The 21,467-nt window shown below is 46.4% G+C and overlaps 2 protein-coding genes across 3 annotated transcripts; one reads left to right on the top strand and one right to left on the bottom strand.

The window, feature by feature from the left end:
• Positions 1 to 590: 590 nt before the first annotated feature.
• Positions 591 to 10,444, top strand: LOC146337882 (gilatoxin-like). Of its 2 annotated transcripts, none has more exons than XM_084815394.1 (6): positions 591 to 749; positions 2,430 to 2,583; positions 3,461 to 3,735; positions 5,089 to 5,228; positions 8,509 to 8,733; positions 10,229 to 10,444. In XM_084815394.1, exons 1-5 carry the CDS (start codon positions 698 to 700, stop codon positions 8,707 to 8,709), a joined length of 822 nt encoding a protein of 273 aa, XP_084671520.1. In that variant the 5' UTR covers positions 591 to 697; the 3' UTR covers positions 8,710 to 8,733; positions 10,229 to 10,444. The 2 variants fall into 2 exon arrangements, with proteins under 2 accessions (XP_084671520.1, XP_084671519.1); XM_084815393.1 differs by having other exon boundaries at positions 8,509 to 8,724.
• Positions 10,284 to 19,343, bottom strand: LOC146337883 (uncharacterized). Its single transcript, XM_084815392.1, has 3 exons — positions 19,305 to 19,343; positions 13,773 to 14,741; positions 10,284 to 11,947 (listed from the first exon to the last, which is right to left on the bottom strand). The coding sequence occupies exon 2, from the start codon at positions 14,653 to 14,655 to the stop codon at positions 13,807 to 13,809; it is 849 nt and encodes a 282-aa protein (XP_084671518.1). The 5' UTR covers positions 14,656 to 14,741; positions 19,305 to 19,343; the 3' UTR covers positions 10,284 to 11,947; positions 13,773 to 13,806.
• Between the last annotated feature and the right edge of the window lie 2,124 nt (positions 19,344 to 21,467).

Below are 21,467 nucleotides of genomic sequence, written 5' to 3' on the forward strand. Positions count from 1 at the left end.
AAAGAACCATTGCCTATTGACAAAACAATTGGGAAAACAGCGGGTTCAATGACAGAAGAGCCATCCTTCATCACCAAAACGCTGTATCCAGTAGGAGTGCAATCCTATGCATCTTTAGACAGAATAAAAGTCCTGCAACTCCCGGCATTCCCCAGGCTGGCTGGGGAATGCTGGGAGTTGTAGGATTTTATTTCTACCTAAACATGCATAGGATTGCACCCTAAGAGAGGCAGAGGAAAGTACAAAACCCTTTATTTAAAAGTATAAACAACAAAGTTAGCAGAACTAGCAGCTATGCCTCGAATTAAGCAAACCCCATTGCTACTTCCTTTTATAGGCTGCCTCCCTTCAGCTGGGTATAAGCTCTCCAGCTCTCCTGAAGGTACAATGCCCACAGAATCACCACATTTTTGCTTGAAGACCTCTTCACCTATTTGTGCCAATGTCACAAAACCTGTTTGTTCCTGAATCTCACACAAATGAAAAAGTAGCCACTGCCAATCAGGAAATGGTGAGAATCCAGCACCTTCTGAACACATATGCTTTGACCTTCAGGGTGGATATAAAAAAGGAGTTGAGATAAACATTTTGTTCTCAGTTGGTGAACTTCGCCTGAATCGCTACATTGCCTTAATTGTTGAACTTCTTCCCAACTTCAAGAGTACATAAGGACACTTCGCCAGGCAGATCTGCTGCTATGGAACCCACCAAATTGTTGGCTTTCTTTCTGCTGCTGCTGCCGTCTTTTGGTAAGAACCAGCATTTTGATGCGATGTGACCGCAAACCTGGGAGGATGGGGAGAAAGTCTGTATGCATCATTTTTTCTTCCCCTTGCAAATGCATGTGTAAGAGCTGTGTAGCAGGTATGTGTGTGTGTATGTATGTGTGAGTGACCCATGCTATTCTCCGGAGAGATTTGCATCTGACTGTTACATTCAGACTTTCCTTTCCTTGCATATCATTTGGGTGTGGACAAGCTGGTGCACATGACATAAGTTAGGCAGATGTGTAAATAGTAGTGCTGAAACAAATTTCAAATGTTCACGTGGGAGTCAGGGCTTTTTGCTTGCTGAAGCAAAGCCCAAATGGCACCCCCAGCCCCACCCCGCTAGGGCCAAAACTTACAAGAGGCTTGCTGCACCATTCAGACAACCATTCCTCCCTCTCGCCCCCCTCCCTTATACTGCCACCTGAAGGAAGTCTCTTCATCCTGACAACACCACTGTCCTTGCTGCATGGTTTCAACAGGAATTACAAGTGGGACATTTGAGCTTTTACATCCATGAGTGTAATATTTATTAGGCCAACAAAAAGATCACCAAAAGATGTGCAAAAGAACATCCCTCCCCCCCGCCACAAAACCTCCTCCTCCCCCATGCAGACAACAGGACCTCAAGGTCAATTCAGGGTTTTTTCCTCCCCCCACCCCCTGCAGTTTGGAATACGCTTCCAGATCTGGCAATCTCAAAAGTGTGCCCATTTTTGGTGGCCTTATGGTTGGCCTGATAACATAAAATACAAACCAAACATAAAAATATTACACCAACACGGATTTTGGATTTTGTGTAAGGCCAACACAGCTATCTTTTGGGCGTGTATGAATTGGAGAATACCAAATTGAGTAGCATTTCAACTTAAACAGGAAAAAAGGGATTTTATACTACAAGAAGCTGGGACTTCATTCTCTTAGGGTTCCTTCCCTCCAATAATATGGATTTGAGAAGGTTGCTTAGGGCCAACACAACTATTTTGTTTCCTGAGTTTATGATTAGAGCTGTGCACCGCTTCAGCCAGAGGCCCGAACCCCGAGTCAAAGCAGGCTGCTTCAGGTCACTGTGAGCCCCTTCCAAGGTATGGAGCTGGGGGGTTGCACAGGGGCATCAGGGGAGACCCGAAGCAGGTTTTGGGGCAGAGTCAGGTCAGGGCCCCCCCGAATCAGCTCGAGCCGAATTGGGCCCACCTCCAAAGCCATGAAGCGGCTTCCAAGTTGGATCGGGTGTCCCTGCACAGCTCTAGTTAAGATCATATATTGATGACTTCCAAGTTTGGCAAGGCTGTGTGTGTCAGCGTTCCACTTGTCATGAAAAGAATTCAGACTCTTAAGATGTGAGCACTGCATGTTTAGACAAGAAAAAGTCTACATGGCTGGCTGGGGCATGCTGGAATTATAGGATGTTTTCTGCTGAACCATGTGTAGGATTGTGCCCTTAATAACTAAAGGCAGGTATTACATTTATCTGTGTTCTTCAACACCAAAGGATCACGCAGGAAACCCATATGTGAAGTATCTCTTAGCTCAACTTCTTGGGGAGTGAAAGAGATAACTGAGTTACTTGGGGGAGTGATTTTGGGGGTATTCCAATACTCTACTGAAGAGCATAGGCGCCCCTCCCAGTTGGACAGTGAGCTTTCTTGGTCTGTGTTGCAGCCTCAGCATACCATAAGCGGATCATTGGGGGGCAGGAATGCACCCAGGATGTGCATCCTTGGCTTGTGCTACTCTATCACTCCGGAGGACCCTACTGTAATGGAGTATTGCTCAATCACAACTGGGTGATCAGCGCTGCTCATTGCTTCGAAAGGTGAGGGATGTTAAAGTGCCAGCAAATATGAACACGAATCTCAGATCTTGGGAAATGTTTCAGGTTCGATCAATCTTGCCTTTAGTGATCATGGTGTGTGTTTTGAAAGGATCCCCACCCCCACAGCACTTTGCTTTTTCATGTGGAAAAGTTACATTGAACTACATTTCCATACAACTTTTCCAAGTATGGATCTGGGGCAGGCTCACAACAGGAATGCAAGGTCCTGCCGATAGGGTCTTTCCCGAACAAGTTACATGGATCTAGAATTCTGAGGGCACTTTTCCAAACAGAGGAGCTCATGAGATCACTGCCAAAAACACTGCATCTTTAGCAGTGAAAATTAAGTTGGAATCTTTTTTTGATAGGAGTGGTGAAACTCTGAATGCAATTTCAGAGAAGCTCTTGGGGCCCACATTCCAGTGGTGGGTGGAGCCAGATGCAAAGGGGATGGGCCAAAGGCTAAAGGAGTGGAGCAAAAACTATTCCCCAAATGCCAACATGTTCTAGCTTAAAGCTCTACTTCCAGTAACTCAGCCTTAGGAGAGGCATTTCTACCGTTTGGAATGGGTGGAAACTGCGCAAAAGCTGCGAAAACCCCAACAAATTGGTAGTTAGAAGAAAGGGCAGGTGGCCCTCTGGGGAATCCCTGAGCACCAGAGTGGGACCTCTGGAAGGCCAGATTTGGCCCTCGAGTCTGAGGTTCCCCTCCCCTGCCTTAGGGGAGATTGACAGCCATGCCCAGCAGTGAGTCCCATGGCACCACCTCCAGGCCAGAGGCCAGGACAAATGTGCATCCCAAGCAATTATGTAGCCAACATGCCCATCTGGGCCTGGTGTTGAGACCCCTCCGAACTCTTTGCTGTTTTTGTTGCAGTGGCGAACTCCGAGTAGGTTTTGGAGTGCACAACCGAAAAGTACTAAGAGGGGATGAACAGTTCAGAGTCAGTGTGAGCACCATATGCTACCCTGATACCACCAGCACCACTAACAGAAGGAGCTGCTCCAACAGAACTGACATCATGCTGATGAAATTGGACAGCCCTGTTGACTACAACGAGCGCGTTCTCCCCCTCGACCTGCCCACCACCCCTGCCTCTGTGGAAACAGATTGCACTGTAATGGGTTGGGGCACAATCACATCTCCTCAGGGTAAGAACCACAGCCACACATGGTTGTCTGCACATTGAGACATTTGCCAGAATCCAGACCAGGCTTAGGGCCTCACTGTGTGGTGCTAGAAATGGCTGGTTGGATGATCCCTGCCCCACAGATGTGGAAAGAACTTTCTGAGGTGAACTTCAAATTCAACTTCAAGTTCAACTTCTATTTGAACGTCAAGTTCAACTTCAACTTTCTGAGGTGAACTTTCTGAATCCCTTCGCCTCACCCAAGGGGTCCCCAAAGGTTTTGGGTTACTGGGCACTTTTTGAATTTTGGGAGACTGCAAAAACAAATCCATGCTTTTCAACCCAAATAAAGATGGTTTGGGGGGGACAGCAATTCACTTTGCAGCATAGCAACCTTGTTGTTCCATTTTTAAAAATCTTAAGAAATGAAATAATACTCAGGAGGGGCAGGGAGCCTGGCAGGTGACAGGAGAGGACTCCATGTAAACATTTCTGCGGCACCACACTGAAGTCCCCAGCTAGCTAATATCATGGGCACAAAGGAGGCATGTTCACACTGGGCCCAATATACAGGAGCCAAGCTGCAGGTTAGCAGGTGCTCGCTCACTCTCTCTCTCTCTCTCTCTCTCTCTCACACACACACACACACACACACACGGAAGATCTTAAAATTGTGTAAGATCTGCTTTTTCTTTTTTTTTTTACACCAAACCAAAACATTCCTTTTCCCCCAGGCATTTCAAACTTTAAATGTTTTGTTTTTAAAAATGCATTTGTTTGTTGGTTTGCTGCTTGATTTGTTTTACCACCTCTTCTTTCATAATCTATTTTTGTTGTTGCTTTCTTTGTTGTCCTTATGTACACTGCCCTGGGATCCCTTGTGGATGAAGGACAGAGTTTAAATTGTGTATCCTTGATGGTGTTTGCCCCCACCCCATATGTATATGTGTGTCTGTCTGTGTCTCTGGGCACAAACACCATCAGCAGTGCACCGTCCCTTTCTCTTCATAGAAGGGCCTGCCAGTTCCATTCAGTTTGTTGCTTGTTTTTAAAGGTTAATTCTGGGAAGACTGTGCAGATGCCCACACCTATTCTGAGGCACCCATGTAACCACGGCCAGCTCTACAGGATGGCGCTCTTTGCACAGGGCACCTGAAAACACAGGAGACAGCACAGGAGGGTTTCTGGTCTGCACGTCTTTCATCTTCTAGGTTCAGTTGGCCCACTCAACATGCCATGCTTGCAGTTCCCAAAAATCCTGAAGTGGCATTGCACACCACCAGATCTCTTCACAAAGCTACTCCCATACACAGCAGAATCGATCCCTTGCAAGCATCTTACTACACCATCTTGCCCTTTCATTTTTGGTTTTCAGTGACTTATCCCGCAATTCCTCATTGCGTAACCATCATGATCCTCCCAAATAACGTGTGTCAGGATGCTTACCCATGGTGGGTAATGACTGACAAGATGTTATGTGCAGGAGTCCCGGAAGGAGGCAAAGATTCATGCCGGGTAAGGAGTTTTCCCCTGTGGGCAGGATTCCGAAGGAAGGGAGGCTGGGTCCCAGAGCCATGAAAGCAACCGAGGCCAAGATGTTTAGCTGGTGACTCTTTCATCAAGCCCAACTTGCAGCTGAGCAACAGTGGCCCAGGCTAGCCAATTCATGTCAGGGCCAGAAATATTGAAACAAGGATAACTGTTTTGGCAGTTGGTCTCTGTACACCACCACATTGAAGTTGAAAGGAAACACACCCAGATGGGAGTGAAGTCAGGACTTTCAGCTGTAATTCAAGGGGCTTGACAAAAGTGGGGCACTAGGCATTCAGGAAGGCCAGCCAGTGGCATACACACACACCCATCGTTGGTGGCTCATAAGTAATGGAATGAATGGCTGACAAGCAGCTGCATGGCCAGGTGTGGCCTGTTTCCTGGGTATCCCATGACCCATCAAGCAGATGAAAGGCCTGGAGGTGGTTCTGAGTGTTACATTTGCATTTGGTAGCTGTTCACTGGAACCCCCAACATGAGGTCCAAAGAGGTGTCCATGCGAGTGAAGGAGGCCATCATTAGGCTGAGGAAACAACATAAACCCATCAGAGAGATAGCAAAAATGTTGGGAGTGGCCAACACAACAATTTGGAACATCCTGAAAAAGAAGGAATTAACTGGCAAGCTCAGCAACAGCAAAAGGCCTGGAAGACCACGGAAGACAACTAAAGTGGATGACCGCAGAATTCTGCTCATGGTGAAGAGGAACCCTTTCACAGCATCTAGCCAGGTCAAGAACACTCTTGCAGAGGTAGGCATGTCATTATCAACATCTGCAGTCAAGAGACGGCTTTATGAAGGTAAATACAGAGGCTTCACAACAAGGTGCAAACCACTGGTAATGCTCAAGAACAGGCAGGCCAGATTAGCCTTTGCCAGCAAACACCTAAAAAAGCCTACCTAGTTCTGGAATAAGATTCTTTGGACTGATGAAACCAAGATTACCTTGTACCAGAATGATGGGAAGAGAAAAGTATGGAGAAGGAAAGAAACAGCTCATGATCCAAAGCACACCACATCATCTGTCAAATATGGTGGAGGCAGTGTTATGGCATGGGCATGTATGGCTGCCAATGGAACCGGGTCACTGGTGTTTATTGGTGGCCTGAGTGCTGATAAAAGCAGCAGGATGAATTCTGAAGTGTATAGGGCTATACTTTCTGCTCAGAGTCAGCCGAATGCTGCCAAACTGATAGGACGCTGCTTCATATTGCAGATGGATAATGACCCAAAACATACAGCAAAAGCTACCCAAGAGTTTCTCAAGGCAAAGAAGTGGGATGTTCTTCAATGGCCAAGTTAGTCACCTGATCTCAACCCAATAGAACATGCTTTTCACTTGCTGAAGACAAGACTGAAGGCAGAAAGACCCACAAACAAGCAGCAGCTGAAGGCAGCTGCAGTAAAGGCCTGGCAAAACATCTCGAGGGAGGAGACTCAGCATTTGGTCATGTCCATGGGTTCCAGACTTCAGGCCTTCCTTGACTGCAAAGGATTTTCATCCAGGTATTAAAGGCGATCCTTAAGTTTGAAATGATGTTGGATTGTTCCATTACTTATGAGCCACCAACGATGGGGGTGTGTGTATGCCACTGGCTGGCCTTCCTGAATGGTTAGTGCCCCACTTTTGTCCACCCCCTTGAATTACAGCTGAAAGTCCTGACTTCGCTCCCATCTGGGTGTGTTTTCTTTCAACCTCAATGTGGTGGTGTACAGAGGCCAACTGCCAAAACAGTTATCCTTGTTCCAATATTTCTGGCCCTGGCTGTACGCATCACCAAAACAGAGAAAATGCCTCACCCCAAAAAGAGGCCAAAAGATCACACCAATTTGCATATGCTGATTTGTATGCAAATTAGCATAGGCACAATATAGCATGGTACATGCTAAATAAGCGTAGTATATATTACAGCATCATAATATATACTGTACACATGCATAGTATAGATGCAAGTTTAGAAATAGTAATTATAATTTAAATAGAAATACATCTCACCATAATGGTGGAGACTGAACAGGTGAGCAGTGTACCTGCTCATTCTGCTACTTACTTACTTACTTATTTATTTGTTTGTATATCACTCCATATCTCAAATAGATTTTGGAGCGGTGAACACAAAGATAAAATAGTAAAAGAATGGGTGCTAACTGTGGATAAGCAACTTCGAGGTCCCAGCTGCTCTCCCTTCTTATGTTTCTTTATCTTTAAACTGGACTTGGATTGTTCAAACGGAGGACACCTTTAAAAAGAGGACTGCTCTGATAGCTCTTCAAAGAGAGGACTGTCTTCTGTAAAGCGGAACACCTGGACACCCTACTGTGGCACCATAATTCTCCTGTGACAAGACACAGTCCCAAAGAGAGAAGCAGACATGCGTATGAGTATTAAACAAGGCAAGAAGGTGTATGCAGATGGAGACTGAACCAACAGCTGTTAAAAAGACCTGAACAGGATCTAGAAAATTGGTGGAGTAATTAATCTGGCTTTTTTGGAAAAAGCAGAAGGGAATCTACTAAATGATTTTTAAAAAAAATAAACGCACTTCGTGAAGCATTGTAATGAGTTTCCAGTGCAATACATACAACTGCATCTTGCACTGACTACAAACATATACACTATACACTTCTGCACATACAAACTTTCCTTCACACCACAATAGAAACCAGACTAACACAGAAGAAAAAACCTTATATACTAATAGCAAACTTATTAGCCAGGTACTGATTCTTACGTAGCCAAAACAGCACCGTCTGGACAAGGGATCAGCAGTCTTGTGGGAATCCCAAGGCTTGCAAAAAAATACTTTTGAAAAACCCTAATGTGGTGGAAGGGACCCAAAATGCTGGGTTGTTTTCCTCTATCACCGCCTGCTCCCTCCCTGCATCCCAGATGCCTTTGCGGCATAGTAGTGGTATGGAGACTGGCTGGGTTTTGGACCATCCTTGCCCGTCCCCTCTATAGCCTGGAGAAACAACTCAAGAGTTATTGCTTCACATGTAATGGCAGCCCATGGTTTAAACAACCAGAGTTCGCAACCAACACCAAAGCATGGGTTCTCTTTCTGGATTGTTTGTGGTTGACAAACCATGATTTGTTAGTATGGCTGGGTTCGCACATCACAACCCAGAATTCAACAACCCATGGGTTAAATAAACCATGGGTTAGCATTATGTCTGAGCCAGGTCACTACCATCATCCAGTCCATAACTAGGTATTTCATAGTGTGTTCTGTTCTCTCAATAGGGTGATTCTGGTGGACCCCTCATCTGTGGTGGAGAACTCCAGGGGATTGTATCTTTCGGGGGCTTCCCTTGTGCTCAGTTACTGGAGCCCGGCGTCTATACCAACGTCCATGGTTATCTTGACTGGATCAATGGTATTGTTCAACAAAGTACAGATGGTTCCGGTACCTCCGAGAATGGCTTACCAGAAGAAATCGATTGAGTCACATGAATGGAGGTGTGGGGGGTAGGAACCTACTAGCTGATGTCTCTTTTTCATGCCTTAGGCCCAAAACCTAGGCCTAAGATTTTCCTGCCTGTAAGAATAACTGAACTCAGTAGGACTCCAGTGTACACATGCACAGACTGGTACTGCACACCACCATGACCTTTCTACTTGAGGCATTTATTGTGTGCTCATCAGTCCTTACTCATGCTTGTTTATGGGGTTTTTAGACAATGCTGTGACCCTCCAGCTTCACTTCTGTTTTTAAAGAGCACTTTCATGTTTTGTTTTGAGAACATGGAAAACGGAGAATAATTTCAGAAAGCAAAAGAAAATGTATTTTCCTTATTCCGCTACAGCACAGCACCACCTACAGGTTATGTAGCAATAAAGCAGGAAAGGAAAAGCTCTTCGTGTTGAGCTTGGATCTCAATTCTGCGACAACCCCAAAAGTAGATACCAGGGATTAACAGCCTTGTGCAGAAAAGCTCCGTATTATTGCAACCTTAAATTCTGATAGGATGCATGTTTACTTCAAAGTAAGTCTCACTGAATTGAATGAGAGACCTATTCCCAAGTGAATGAGTGTAGATTTATATAGACTTACTAACGTATAACAAGAATCTCAGGATGGCCATTCCCCCCCTAAGTACTAGAATCTTGAATCTTCTGATTACATTGTTTATGTGAATCCCCAGCTCTGAAAGCTAACAACTGAATAAAAACAAGAGACTCTAGCATTTTTAAAATCTCTTAATTTAAGCATCTATCTCCTGTTTTCTTATCCTGTGCACTTGATAGTACTTGCAAGTGAATGTAAAATAAGGCCTTTCCCCTCTACCGGGGTCAATCCCTGTGGAGCTTGATCTGATCTTTAAGAATAGTAGCTTGATAAAGGAAGAATGGCTGATCAGTCATCTTCCATACACCAGAGCAAAGGGCCAGCCCTTTCCCTCAGAAAGTTGTGTCATGAAGGGCTTAGCTCAGGGGCACTGAACCTCAGACCTGTGGGCCAAATCCTGCCCACCCAGGGTTGTCCAGTTGGCCTCAGTCCTTCACCTGCCCTGATGCTCTTTCCCCCAGCCACCGATCATTTGGTGTTTCCCAGCTTTTGTATGTTTCCCCCCACCTATCCGAAATGCCTCTTCTGAAGCTTAATTACAGCCAGCAAGAGCGTTTAAGCTAAAATATGCTATTTTTGTTATGTTGTCCTCGCCCCTTTTGCCTTCATCCCACCCACTGCTGGAATGCAGCCCCTGAGAGCTTCTCCAAAATTGAATGTATCCCTTCAACAAACCTGGTTTAACTCATATGCAGCACATGCCTATGCATGTTCACTTAAGAGGCAAGTCCCCATATGTTATGTGGTGCTTGCTCCTAGGTAACTCTCCATAGGATTGCAGATACAATCTCAGATAGTAGGGGGGGTTGGCAGTGTGTGTGCATGCATGTTAATTAGGCCACTATTTAACCTCCATTGACTCCTAAAATGTTGAACTTTGTTATCCTTACCTAGCTAGAACATAAAGGGCTACCAAATTACCTTCTACTCTGAATATGGTGAGGCTGTTGGGAAGAGCCAAGATATGGAAACTCTTCAGAAGACACAGTAACTCCAGACCATGGTGGGAGAAAGACCCTTTATTCCATGTGCTCATCCACAATTATACACACACCAAATGTTTTACACAAATAAAAGCAAAGCTAAAAATCCAGCCATCTGGTACAAGGCAAGAGTGTACGTTACATCACATCAGGACACTGAAGAGTTTCAAAAACTTAGTTTCCACAAATGAGAGTTTGATACACCAATATAGACTTGGGGTGTGTGGGTGGGGGAAGTTGTGACCCTTCTCTTTTCTTCCCACCCCATTCCTCAACTATGCTGCTAAACCAAAGCCCAGTCTCAAGCATCCAAGATTACTTGACATCCAGTTGGCTCACCAAATCATGATTGCTTTGGCTCACAAATTAGAATGGCAGGCTACAACTCCCCTCCAAGACATTGACAATACTGAGAAGCGGCAACTAGCGAGGAGAATTCAGTGGTTTAGGGTGTCAGTCATTGTGGCCAACCTTCCGACAAGCAAGGCCACTTTTGGGGGGCGGTAAGAACTTGCATTATGGGCATGGTGTGGCTGCTGTTCAAAATGCTTCGGCATGGCAAGACTCCGTGTGGAGGCCAAAACACTGGCTGCCTGAGTGGGTCTGCCTGATTGCCTGGCAAGTCTCCTTACCAGCATCTCCTATGGAATGTGCAGCAACAGCACGGGGACTTTCCACAGATGCACGTGAAAGCTCAATGGCATGCCATGAGATATGCAATCGTGTCGGGCTTGCATAATGTGGAAGTATTTGTCAGCATACAAAGCTGTCCTCGATTGGTAGACCTGATGGGACGTAGCTGAGGGGTGGGCCTATGGCAGAAGCACAGAACTCCCTGACGGTCACCGTTCAGAGTTACTCTCCATCAGAAGTGTTTTGGAGTGGCAACCAAGTGACTTTTCAGGGTTCCCCCCACCCCATAACATGCACCAATTTTCCCAGAAAGGGAAGGGGGGGGGGTCAGACTCATCCTCTGTAAACTAAAAGCCATCCCTCTGAATAGAAGGAAAGGCAGAAAACTCAGAACATTACATTATCTTGGCGATCATAAGCAAGCTGATGGGCAGGACAAGGTGAATGGACACAGCATATGCATGGGAAGGAACAGAGAAACATAATCCACTGCAGGGCACTATAGAAAGCTGGCTCGGATGCCTCGCATCAACCTGAAAAGACTGGCATGTATCACTGGTTTCCTTCATCACAAGGCCCTTCCCTTCCACTTCCAATCAGAATGCTCATGCACACATACATTCTGCAGTGTTCGCAACCCCATCCCAATTTTACAAACAAATCAAGCTCCCTTCAGAATTCGTTTTGTCCTTGCTCCAGCCTATTCCTGTGCTGCTGCTGCAGGAGATATTCTGTAGGATGCAGGGAGGACCAAGCATTGTTTGGTCAGTTCTTCTCCACACAACACTCCTCCATACATACACAAATGTACGTACACACACACACACACGGTGATGTATAGGCTTCTCTCCAGGTAATGGCCTTCCTGCAAGGAAAGGCTGTATCAAGGTCTTTGCATGCTCAATAAGCGTGTATTGTAGTTTCTGGCTCCCAGATTCTTCTTGCCCGTTTGGTTCTCTTCAGCTTGGTAGTTAACTAGGTCTTTGATTCTCTCAGTCTGCAAGGAAAATCAAGGACTCATCAGAAACAGAAAGAACAAAGACACCTGATGTTCATGGTCTCACATGGGAGTTCCAGAAATGTCCCACTTCTAGAGATAGCCAATGACATTTACAGCAGCCTTTCCCAACCTGGTGCCCCTTCAGATGTGTTGAATTGCCACTCCCAGCACTGCCCGCCAGCATGGCCAAAGCTGATTTAGAAGACTGCAGCAGAAAATCCAAACTGTGTGTGAAATGGAGATAAAAATGCAGCAACAGAAGCAGCGACAATGTGCCACCCTTTAATGTACTCCAGAATCCGCCAACTGAGAAAGACAGCCTCACCCTATTTAATGATAGGGACAACCCTATCCACTAGTCTGAAAGCAATCCCCCAGCCCCCACCCCAAATACAAAGCATTTTACAATGCCTTTTTGTCCTGCTTGACCCAAATTATTATACGTATTGCCCTTTCTCCAAGAAGGTCAGGACAACATAAGGGGGAGTTGCCCCCCCCCCCCATTATATCCTCACAACCATCCTATGAAGCAGGTTAGGACAAAAGGTTGTGACTGGCCTAAAGTAACCCAGTGAGCTTCATGGCTGAATGGGGAACTAAGCCTGTGTCTCCCCATAGTCCAATACTCTAACACGGGCTAGGCAGCCTGACACCCTCCAGATGTTTTGGATGACAATGCCCATAAACCCTGACCATTGGCTGGGGCTTATGGGAATTGTAGTCCAAACACATCTGGAGGGCATGAGGTTGCCTATCTCTACTCTAGCCACTATACCACAATCAGATAATTTCATTTCTTCCTTCTAAAATGTGTATCTGCCCAGAGAACATTAGTTATTGGAGGGATCAGAAATGTAATACATACATAAATGCTACCCAACAATACACTCTGGTGGTAGCTCCTAAACAGAACTGTATGTCAGCTGCCCAGCCTATCCCTACCCTCCAGCCTTCAACACAAAGCAGTACCTTCGTTTTAATGTCAACTTTAAAGCATAAGGATGTAATTTGCCAGAAGGAAAGCTAAGATATTCTAACTCAATGGCTCTTAAGCTTCAGCACTCTGAGGACCACTATCTTGGTTTGCTTGTTTCTTGCAGATTGCCACATTTTATTACCATGCAACAACCACATACGACACTTGAAAAGATTCCCAGTTAAAAAGTAATGGCCACATCTGTAGCTGTGTTTGTTTAATTAAGCTGAAAAATAGGTTGCCTCTTTGACATTTCTGGCTTTCCCATTTTTTCCTTTATTACTTCTGCTGTGGGATACAGGGCTACCTGAAAGCACACCATGGGCTGCCGACAGCCCCTGGGCACCTCTATTCTACTTACCACAAAGTAGGTCAAAGTGTCTGTGAACCTCAGCGGCATGGTCATTTGAACTATTAATTCTCAGAGATTCATGAAATTAGCACTGTACCTTTAGGTTGCAGGAACAGTGAAAACAGAACTCCCAAGGTCAACCGAACTATCTTAGGGTGAGCTTTTACACCAGGGATGGGGGACGTATAGCTCTCCAGAAGTTATTGGACTGCAACTCCCATCAGTCCAATACCACCCGGACAGCCACATGTTCCCTATCTTACACCCTGGAATAGCTTGGTCCTCTTTACCATCCTGCGATGTGGGAGAGAATTCAGCACATACAAGGGGCAAGGTTGCTGCCTGAAATCACCCTTAGTGCCAAACTACTGCAGACATGGTATAAATCTCACAGTGGTGGGGCATTCCAATAGTACTGCTGATGCCTCTTTCCCCAAAGCATATTTTATTTAGCAGTACAACAGCTCTGCAGCCCTCCGTTCCCTGCTACTTACTGATAACCAGTCCTGCCTGTCTGCTACGGAGACTTCAGCGGAGCCAACTCCTGGCCGAAGCACGTTGCCTCGCCCTCTCTGGGAAGGGCCGTCTTCCAGGCTCGGGATGCAGAAACTGGTAGTCTTCTGCCAGGGCTACAGCTTCATCCCCATTTTCGGGGTGCCGCTCCCGAACCCAGCGCTGGACATCCTCAGGGAGGAGGTTCAGGAACTGCTCGAGGACCAGCTGCTCAACAATCTCCTCCTTGCTGCGGGCCTCTGGCTTCAGCCACTGGAACAAGAGTTCCTGGAGTCGCTCATAAGCTACTTGGGGCCCTTCAGTCTCTTTGTACGCAAAGCCCCGGAAGCGTTTACGCTGATTTTCAGAGCCCATGTTGGACAGGCAGGGGATGGCTTGCTCTACCTTGGCACAGCCGCCAGCCCGGCTGGCGTCCAGGCTGCTATGGGCATGCTGAGCCTCCCCAAAGAGATCTGGCAGGAGCATAGCTCTTCCCGGCTCTCTGGCCTCCTGGCAGACATCAGGCATTTCTTTGAAGACATCAGCATCCGCATCATCCTCCATCATCCGCTTGGCCCCTTTCCCTTCTCCTAAAGGTGGCCCAGGAACTGGTACAGTGACCTCTGCTGGAGGAGGCACCAAGGAGGTCTCAGTCTTTGGCTCCTCTTCTTGTTTGCCCTGCAAATTCGCCACTTCACACTGATCCGCGGACTGCGCTGGCATCTCTGAATGTTCGGGTCCTGCTCGTGAACATTTGCCAGCTGCCTCAGGCTCACCTCCATCCAAGTCCTGATGCTCAGCCACAATGCTGCTACCTGGATCTCCCTCCTCCACGGGGTCGCTGCAGGAGGCATCCAGGCTCTGCTCTTGCACTTTGGTGGCCATTCTTCACGGCAAGGCTGTTTTCCAACCCTATGCTAGGCTATTTGGGCCCCCCACAGGTGCTGCGTTTTCTTTCCTTCGAGAAAACTCTACAGGGGTGGGGTGGGGTGGGGTGGGGGGAAACACAGAAGATGGAAATCATGAAGTACAGACATTCATATTCAGGCCATGCTTGGTTAGAGATCACCTGTTAAGTCACAGCAACATGAGTAGGGTCAGGGCCAGGAGAGAGCGAGGCCTGTGTAGTTCTTCCAAAACATGGCGAGGCCTGTCATGTAGACACTGCCCAATTTGAGTCATTTGAAAAAGGAAAATTGATTGCAGAGCTTTACACACATGTGGAAAGAGAATGCCTCTCTGGTGGGGCAGAACTAGGAGAGGTATTTATTATTATTATTATTATTGTTTCTATACTGCCCCATAGCTGAAGCTCTCGGGGTGGAGAACAATCCATAGCTCAGGGCACATGCTTGTATGGAGAAGGTCCTGGGTTCAGCTGCTGGCATTTCCAGTTGAAAAGGATCAGATAACAAGTGATGGAAAAGGCCGCTGTCTAAGACCCTGAAGAACTGCTGCCAGAGTAGACAATATTGACCTAAGTGAGCAGCATCTGACTTGGTATAGGCAGCTGCCTATATATTAAAGTCAAGAAAGTATAAAGCTTTTTACCCCTAGCCCATAGCTCCTCACCACTTCCTTTCCCCCTTGTCTCTTCTGTCCAGTCTTTCAGGAAAACTGAGACTTCGTTCTCAGAGAGGTAGCAATAATCTGTATCTGGGTTCAAGTGGGGACTGAAACACCCTTTCATTAAAAAAAAAAAAAATCCCTCTGTGTACAAAGTTAGCACATCAGAGAGAAGGCTCTAGCTCAGCTTTTCTTTCTGAGATGCCACTTTTCTATGTGCAAAGGAATTTATTATCATCGTTTGAGGATAGAGGAGCATTCAGTGGTGTGAGCACCCTTGCCTTTAGTAAGAAATCGTCAAGTTCAAGGAGAACTAGGGCCAAGATACGGGTCAACGGATCCAGCTAACATTTGGGGAATGGGGTGCAAGGAGGGGCAAGCCTGTGAGAATCTACCTTAAATGGCTCCCCCCCCGCTCATTTTGCCCTCCAGAGGGTTGAATCCCTTAAGTAAGGCTTGTATTTAAGCACTAGTCTGGTACCCATAGCTGACTACCATAAACACTGCAGGGCATATGAGAACTTTTCCCAACCTGGTGGCCTCCAGATGTTTTGGCTTGCCATACCCATCAGCCTTCACTAGCATTGTCAAGGGATGATGGGAGTTGTAGTCCAAGACATCTGTAGGGATCCACGTTACAAATTGCATGTCAGAGCGTAAGCAGCATGTCAGTGGAGGGATAGAGCACTCCATTCCTCCTAAGCTGAGCATAGAAATGCCACAGGCTGCTACACAAGAGACGGAGCTCTCTGCCCGATCTCCACCAGCTCTCAGGAGGCTAGTAATTTTTTCTGCAGCCAGTGTGGTGCAGTGGTTAGTGCTGAACTAGGACTGGGGAGACCTGGTTTCTTGTTCCCACTGTCCTGGATTTTAGGAAATAGCTGATTTGCTTTAGCGGACCTGCTAGAAAGGCAATTGAAAATTGCTAATCCACCTCTCTTAAAACAATATAAGATGTCTTATAATGAAATGCAAATGCCAAATAGTTAATGGTAAATAATTCAGAATTTGAAAAAGTAAAAAGTGGTAATTGTATTAAAGAGAAAATACAGGCTCACAATGAATTCTGGGTAAGTGGCATAAAAAATACTGGTCAAGTTGACCTGGATGGTATCCAAAGAGAAAATTTTGAGTTAAAACCCTATCACTTGGGCCAAAAAGTTATTTGAGTAATGAACAGCTAAGAGGCTGTATTATTCCAGAACAAAAGAGTACTTAAAGTTCTCACTTATTAACTGATGAGCAAAATATATTGTGTAAAATATACACATCAAAAAGTGTGATATACAGATGTCTAGAAAACTTTAAAGACTTCAGTTTAATTGGCAAATTTTGAGTAAGGAATTATCTTCTCAAAGGTATAATTCAAAATTAATCTTATATAGTCTGAAAGGTGCTTTTTTGTACATTCTCATTTTTTAGGAGTGTTTAACAATCAGATAATTGTGAGCCCTAATTTAGGGGACAGTAGATAATATTGGCTATGAAGTAATTTCTACACAAAAAGTATAACTATGTGCTGATTTTAGAATGCGAGAGCTTTTATTAGAAGCTCACCAGTCCTGTGTACCTGTCTACTGAATAGCCTATTCAGTAGTGAATAGAGTTTGTACTTAAAATGAGATCTCTCCTTTTTAAACCATTAGGGGCACAATCCTATGGGGATAGTTGGAGGTGACCAACTATCCAATGCAGGGCGGGCAGAGTGCAGAGGTGATCTTCTCCTCCCCACTCCAGCCACCCTGCATTTGTGGCTAGATAGCTGATTTCAGCTGTCTAGCTAGGGTGTCTGGGAGCAGCGGGGGCAGGGGGAGTGGTCAGACGGTGCATAGAAAGCATCACAGTGTCACATCCGCTGTCCCCTCTCCTCCCTGCCCCCAGGAATGCCCCCTTTTCCCCTGCTCTGTGCTGCTCTTACAGGCGTGGAGCCGAGGATGAAACGCACCGCCTACAAGGCAGCAGGGAGGAGGGTTTTCTGGGAACCAACCTCAGTTCCCAGAAAACAAAAAATCCTATGGCCATATAGCCATTGTCTAGCGGCCATAGGACTGCACCCTAAGATCTAAGGATCTTTAGCAATGCTCTGTTTAACAAAAAGGGTTCTTATATGCGCAATATATTCCAGTGTGATGATCAAGTATATTTCTAATAAAAATGAAAAATGGATCAAGAAGATTTTCCTTTACTAATTGGTGTTAGTACAAAACCAAAATTGAATCCACCTAAAACAATTTTTAGTGTATACTTTGTTTGAAGTGTATTGATCAGCTATGGGTAGTTACCTGGGAGCCAATAGCTTCCTAAATATTGGAACTATAGATTGAAAGCACTTAGCGAAGGCCAAATTCATAACACTATTTGGCTATGACGCTCACCGGGTGACTTCAGGCCAGTCACTGACTCTCAGCCTAACCTACCTCACAGTTGTTGTGAGGATAAAACAGAGAAAAAGGAGGCTCATGTAAAGTGCCTTGGGTTCCTTGCAGGAAGAAACGAGGTGGGATAGAAGTGTAATTATATAACATAATTAAATAGTAACACTGTGGACTTATTTAAAAGCCTGCCTTAAGTGCAGCCAGTTTTAATGCCTTTTTTAGAAAAAAAAATACACAAATAGGCTTATTCAGGAGTAAATCCTATTGCATCCAATGGGCATTATTCCCACATAGGTGTGCATCAGATCACAGCCATCACCTATGTTTACATTTCTTGCATCTATAGCTGTATTGCTTTTAAAATGGTTGCCTTTTATTCTGCACAAGCTTTAATAAAACTGTCTATCTTGCTTTTAGCTTTCGAAATGAATCCAAAACACCTAAGAACAAAACAATTAAAACCATCAAGCCAAATAACAAACACAGCAAACCAAAACACAGACACGCCAGCAAGAATACAAAGAATCAACGGAAGAGAAATAACCCCTATTTTACAAGCCATCGTTTCTTAATATCACAGCCCCATTTTGAAGCATCGTTCCTCCAAAATAAATCCCAACCGAGTTCCAGTGGGGCTTAGTTATTCCTAACCAAACGCGCCCCGGCTTAATGCGAATCTTAATCTCGCACAGCGAAAAGAGGAAAAGCGCCATTTCCGCCCCGCTTCCCCCCGGCCCCGGGGAATACTATGCAAAGCATTGCCTGCCTGAGCCTTTTCTGTCCTTTTCGCGCCACGTCTGAACGCTGCTTCCTGCGAGGCCCTATGCGAGTTTACCCAGAAGTAAAGTCCCACCGACTTCCGCGAAGCTCACTCCTGAGTAAGCGTGTTTAGGATCACAGCCTCAAAACGCGGGCGCGGCACGTGCATATATTTGGCTCTTCGCACAGGGGGCTTCAAGAAGGCTGCGCTGGACCAGAGATGGATTCTGGCCTCACGTGTGAAAAAGCTGTCGCCAAAGCCCCTGCTCGCTCGCTTGCTTGCTTTCCTCCCCTATTTTTCTCCCTCTTAGATTGAATATACAGCCGAGAAGAACCCATGGAGGTCTTTGCGCGACGAGAACATCACACGGTGGGGGGGGGGGGAGGAGGAGAGCACACCCGAAGCAATGTAAGTGCCCTTCCATGAAAACGCCTGAATTCGAATTCAGATTCGGATTCTACTCTCCCACCCGAAGCAATGTAAGTGCCCTTCCATGAAAACGCCTGAATTCCAATTCAGATTCGGATTCTACTCTCCCACCCGAAGCAATGCAAGTGCCCTTCCATGAAAACGCCTGAATTCCAATTCAGATTCGGATTCTACTCTCCCACCCGAAGCAATGCAAGTGCCCTTCCATGAAAACGCCTGAATTCGAATTCAGATTCAACCCACCCAGCCACCCGTCTGCCTTATCAACAAAGGGCAGCAAGGTCGGTGCTGGTCTCAAAAGGACACGCAACAGCCGCCAGCCGCCAGCGGCCAGCACTCTCGCCCCCACCGCCCCCTTCCCTTTGTTTTGGTGCCAGCGGCCGACCCCACCCCGCAGCACCTACCTGCGCCCAGCCCAGGCCTGCTTCTGACACCCCCCCCCCACGAGCCCGCCTCCGGAACTTCCGGAGCCACTTCCGGTGAAGAGGAAGAGCCCGCCCGGAGTGAAGTTTGTGATTGGGTACCCATGAGCCTCAGCAAGGGGACGTAGAGTTAGAATATTTTAAAAAATTAAAACTGTCTGTGGAATAGAGCGAAGGCGGCGAAAGGCGATAAGGGTTATTGTTGTTGTTCAGTCGTTCAGTCGTGTCCGACTCTTCGTGACCCCATGGACCGCAGCACGCCAGGCCTCCCTGCCCTGCGCTCTCTCCCGGAGCGTGCTCAAGTCCATATTCATTGCATCGGTGATGCTGTCTAACCATCTCATCCTCTGCCGTCCCCTTCTCCTTTTGCCTTCAATCTTTCCCAGCATCAGGGCCTTTTCCAGGGAGTGTTCTCTTCGCATTAGGAGGCCAAAATATTTGAGCTTCAGTGTCTGTCCTTCCAATGAGCGCTCAGGGTTGATTTCCTTTTGTTGTTCAGTCGTTCAGTCGTGTCCGACTCTTCGTGACCCCATGGACCACAGCACGCCAGGCCTCCCTGTCCTGCGCTCTCTCCCGGAGCGTGCTCAAGTCCATGTTCATCGCATCGGTGACGCTATCCAGCCATCTCATCCTCTGCCGTCCCCTTCTCCTTTTGCCTTCAGTCTTTCCCAGCATCAGGGTCTTTTCCAGGGAGTTTTCTCTTCGCATTAGGTGGCCAAAATATTGGAGCTTCAGCTTCAGTATCTGTCCTTCCAATGAGCGCTCAGGGTTGATTTCCTTTTGTTGTTCAGTCGTGTCCGACGCTACGTGACCCCATGGACCACAGCATGCCAGGCCTTCCTGTCCTGCGCTCTCTCCCGGAGCTGCTCAAGTCCATATTCATTGCATCCGTGATGCTATCTAGCCATCTCATCCTCTGCCGTCCCCTTCTCCTTTTGCCTTCAGTCTTTCCCAGCATCAGGGTCTTTTCCAGAGAGTTTTCTCTTCGCATTAGGTGGCCAAAATATTGGAGCTTCAGCTTCAGTATCTGTCCTTCCAATGAGCGCTCAGGGTTGATTTCCTTTAGGATGGACTGATGTGACCTCCTTGCATTAATTTGGGGAACTTGGGTGGGCCGCCTTCGGCCATGGCTTTCTCGTCCACATTTGAGCTTGCTGGGCCTTGGCATCTCTGTAGTGAAGTATTCTGTTCTGTGGGGAAACCCGTTCAGCTTTAGAGCTGAAGCGCCACGAAAGACTGCAGTAAGTGTGTGAGAGAGTCTATTTTATTCTATCTCTATGGTCACAGGTGCCATGAAAGGAGAGGGACCCTTCCGGATGTCAATGGAGCGTGCCTGGTTAGGCATAAAACAGCAACAGCAGTCCTGTGGCACCTTACAGACTAGCACATTTCGTGGGCTATTAGCCCACTTTATCAGATGCATGAAATGTGATCCAGAGTTTCAGGTATATATACAGTATACAGTATCCTATATATACAGTACATATTACTGTATATATAGGAAATTACGTGCAGAAAGTACCGACGGTGATAATCACATTAACAGGAGCCACTCGCTAAACAGCCGCTGCTGCTGCTAACATAAATATTCTGGCAGCCAGCGTTCTCCAGATGTTTTGGACTTGTCCCCATCCATTAGTCATGCTGGCTGATGCTGATGAACGTTGTAGTCCAAAGCATCTGGAAGACACCAGGGAGAGGGAAGGCTGAGGAGAGCCAATTAACGCATGCTAGGTGATTTTTTTAAAAAAAATAAAAATCTGTTATCTCGATTCAAGCCTCTGGCGGTATAATTGAACCTGCTGATGAATTCTGGCTCAGCAGTCTCTCTTGAGTGCGGGCGACGCACACAAAGAGAAGGCACCATAGAGATTTTGAGGGCAGAGCAGCTTCTTCATTTTGCATTTAGCTCCTGAACTCTCGGAAATAATACATATTTGTAACACTCTTTTCCCTCCACCTTGCTTAAGATGCTCCAGTTTCAGCACAACAAAATCCCACGACGATAGGGTGAGAGAGCTGGAGAGGGACGAGCCTGGCTGCCAAATCAAAAGCTGGAGGGGCGGGACTTGGAAGGTACAGCAGCAAGTCGGAGTGGCCTGGCAATATGCCAGTTATTGGAAGGGGCGAAACTTGAAAGTTCTT

This window comes from Heloderma suspectum, chromosome 10 (genome assembly GCF_057233095.1).
Source record: "Heloderma suspectum isolate Gila_16-S chromosome 10, 16-S_ref, whole genome shotgun sequence".
Classification (NCBI taxonomy): domain Eukaryota; kingdom Metazoa; phylum Chordata; class Lepidosauria; order Squamata; family Helodermatidae; genus Heloderma; species Heloderma suspectum.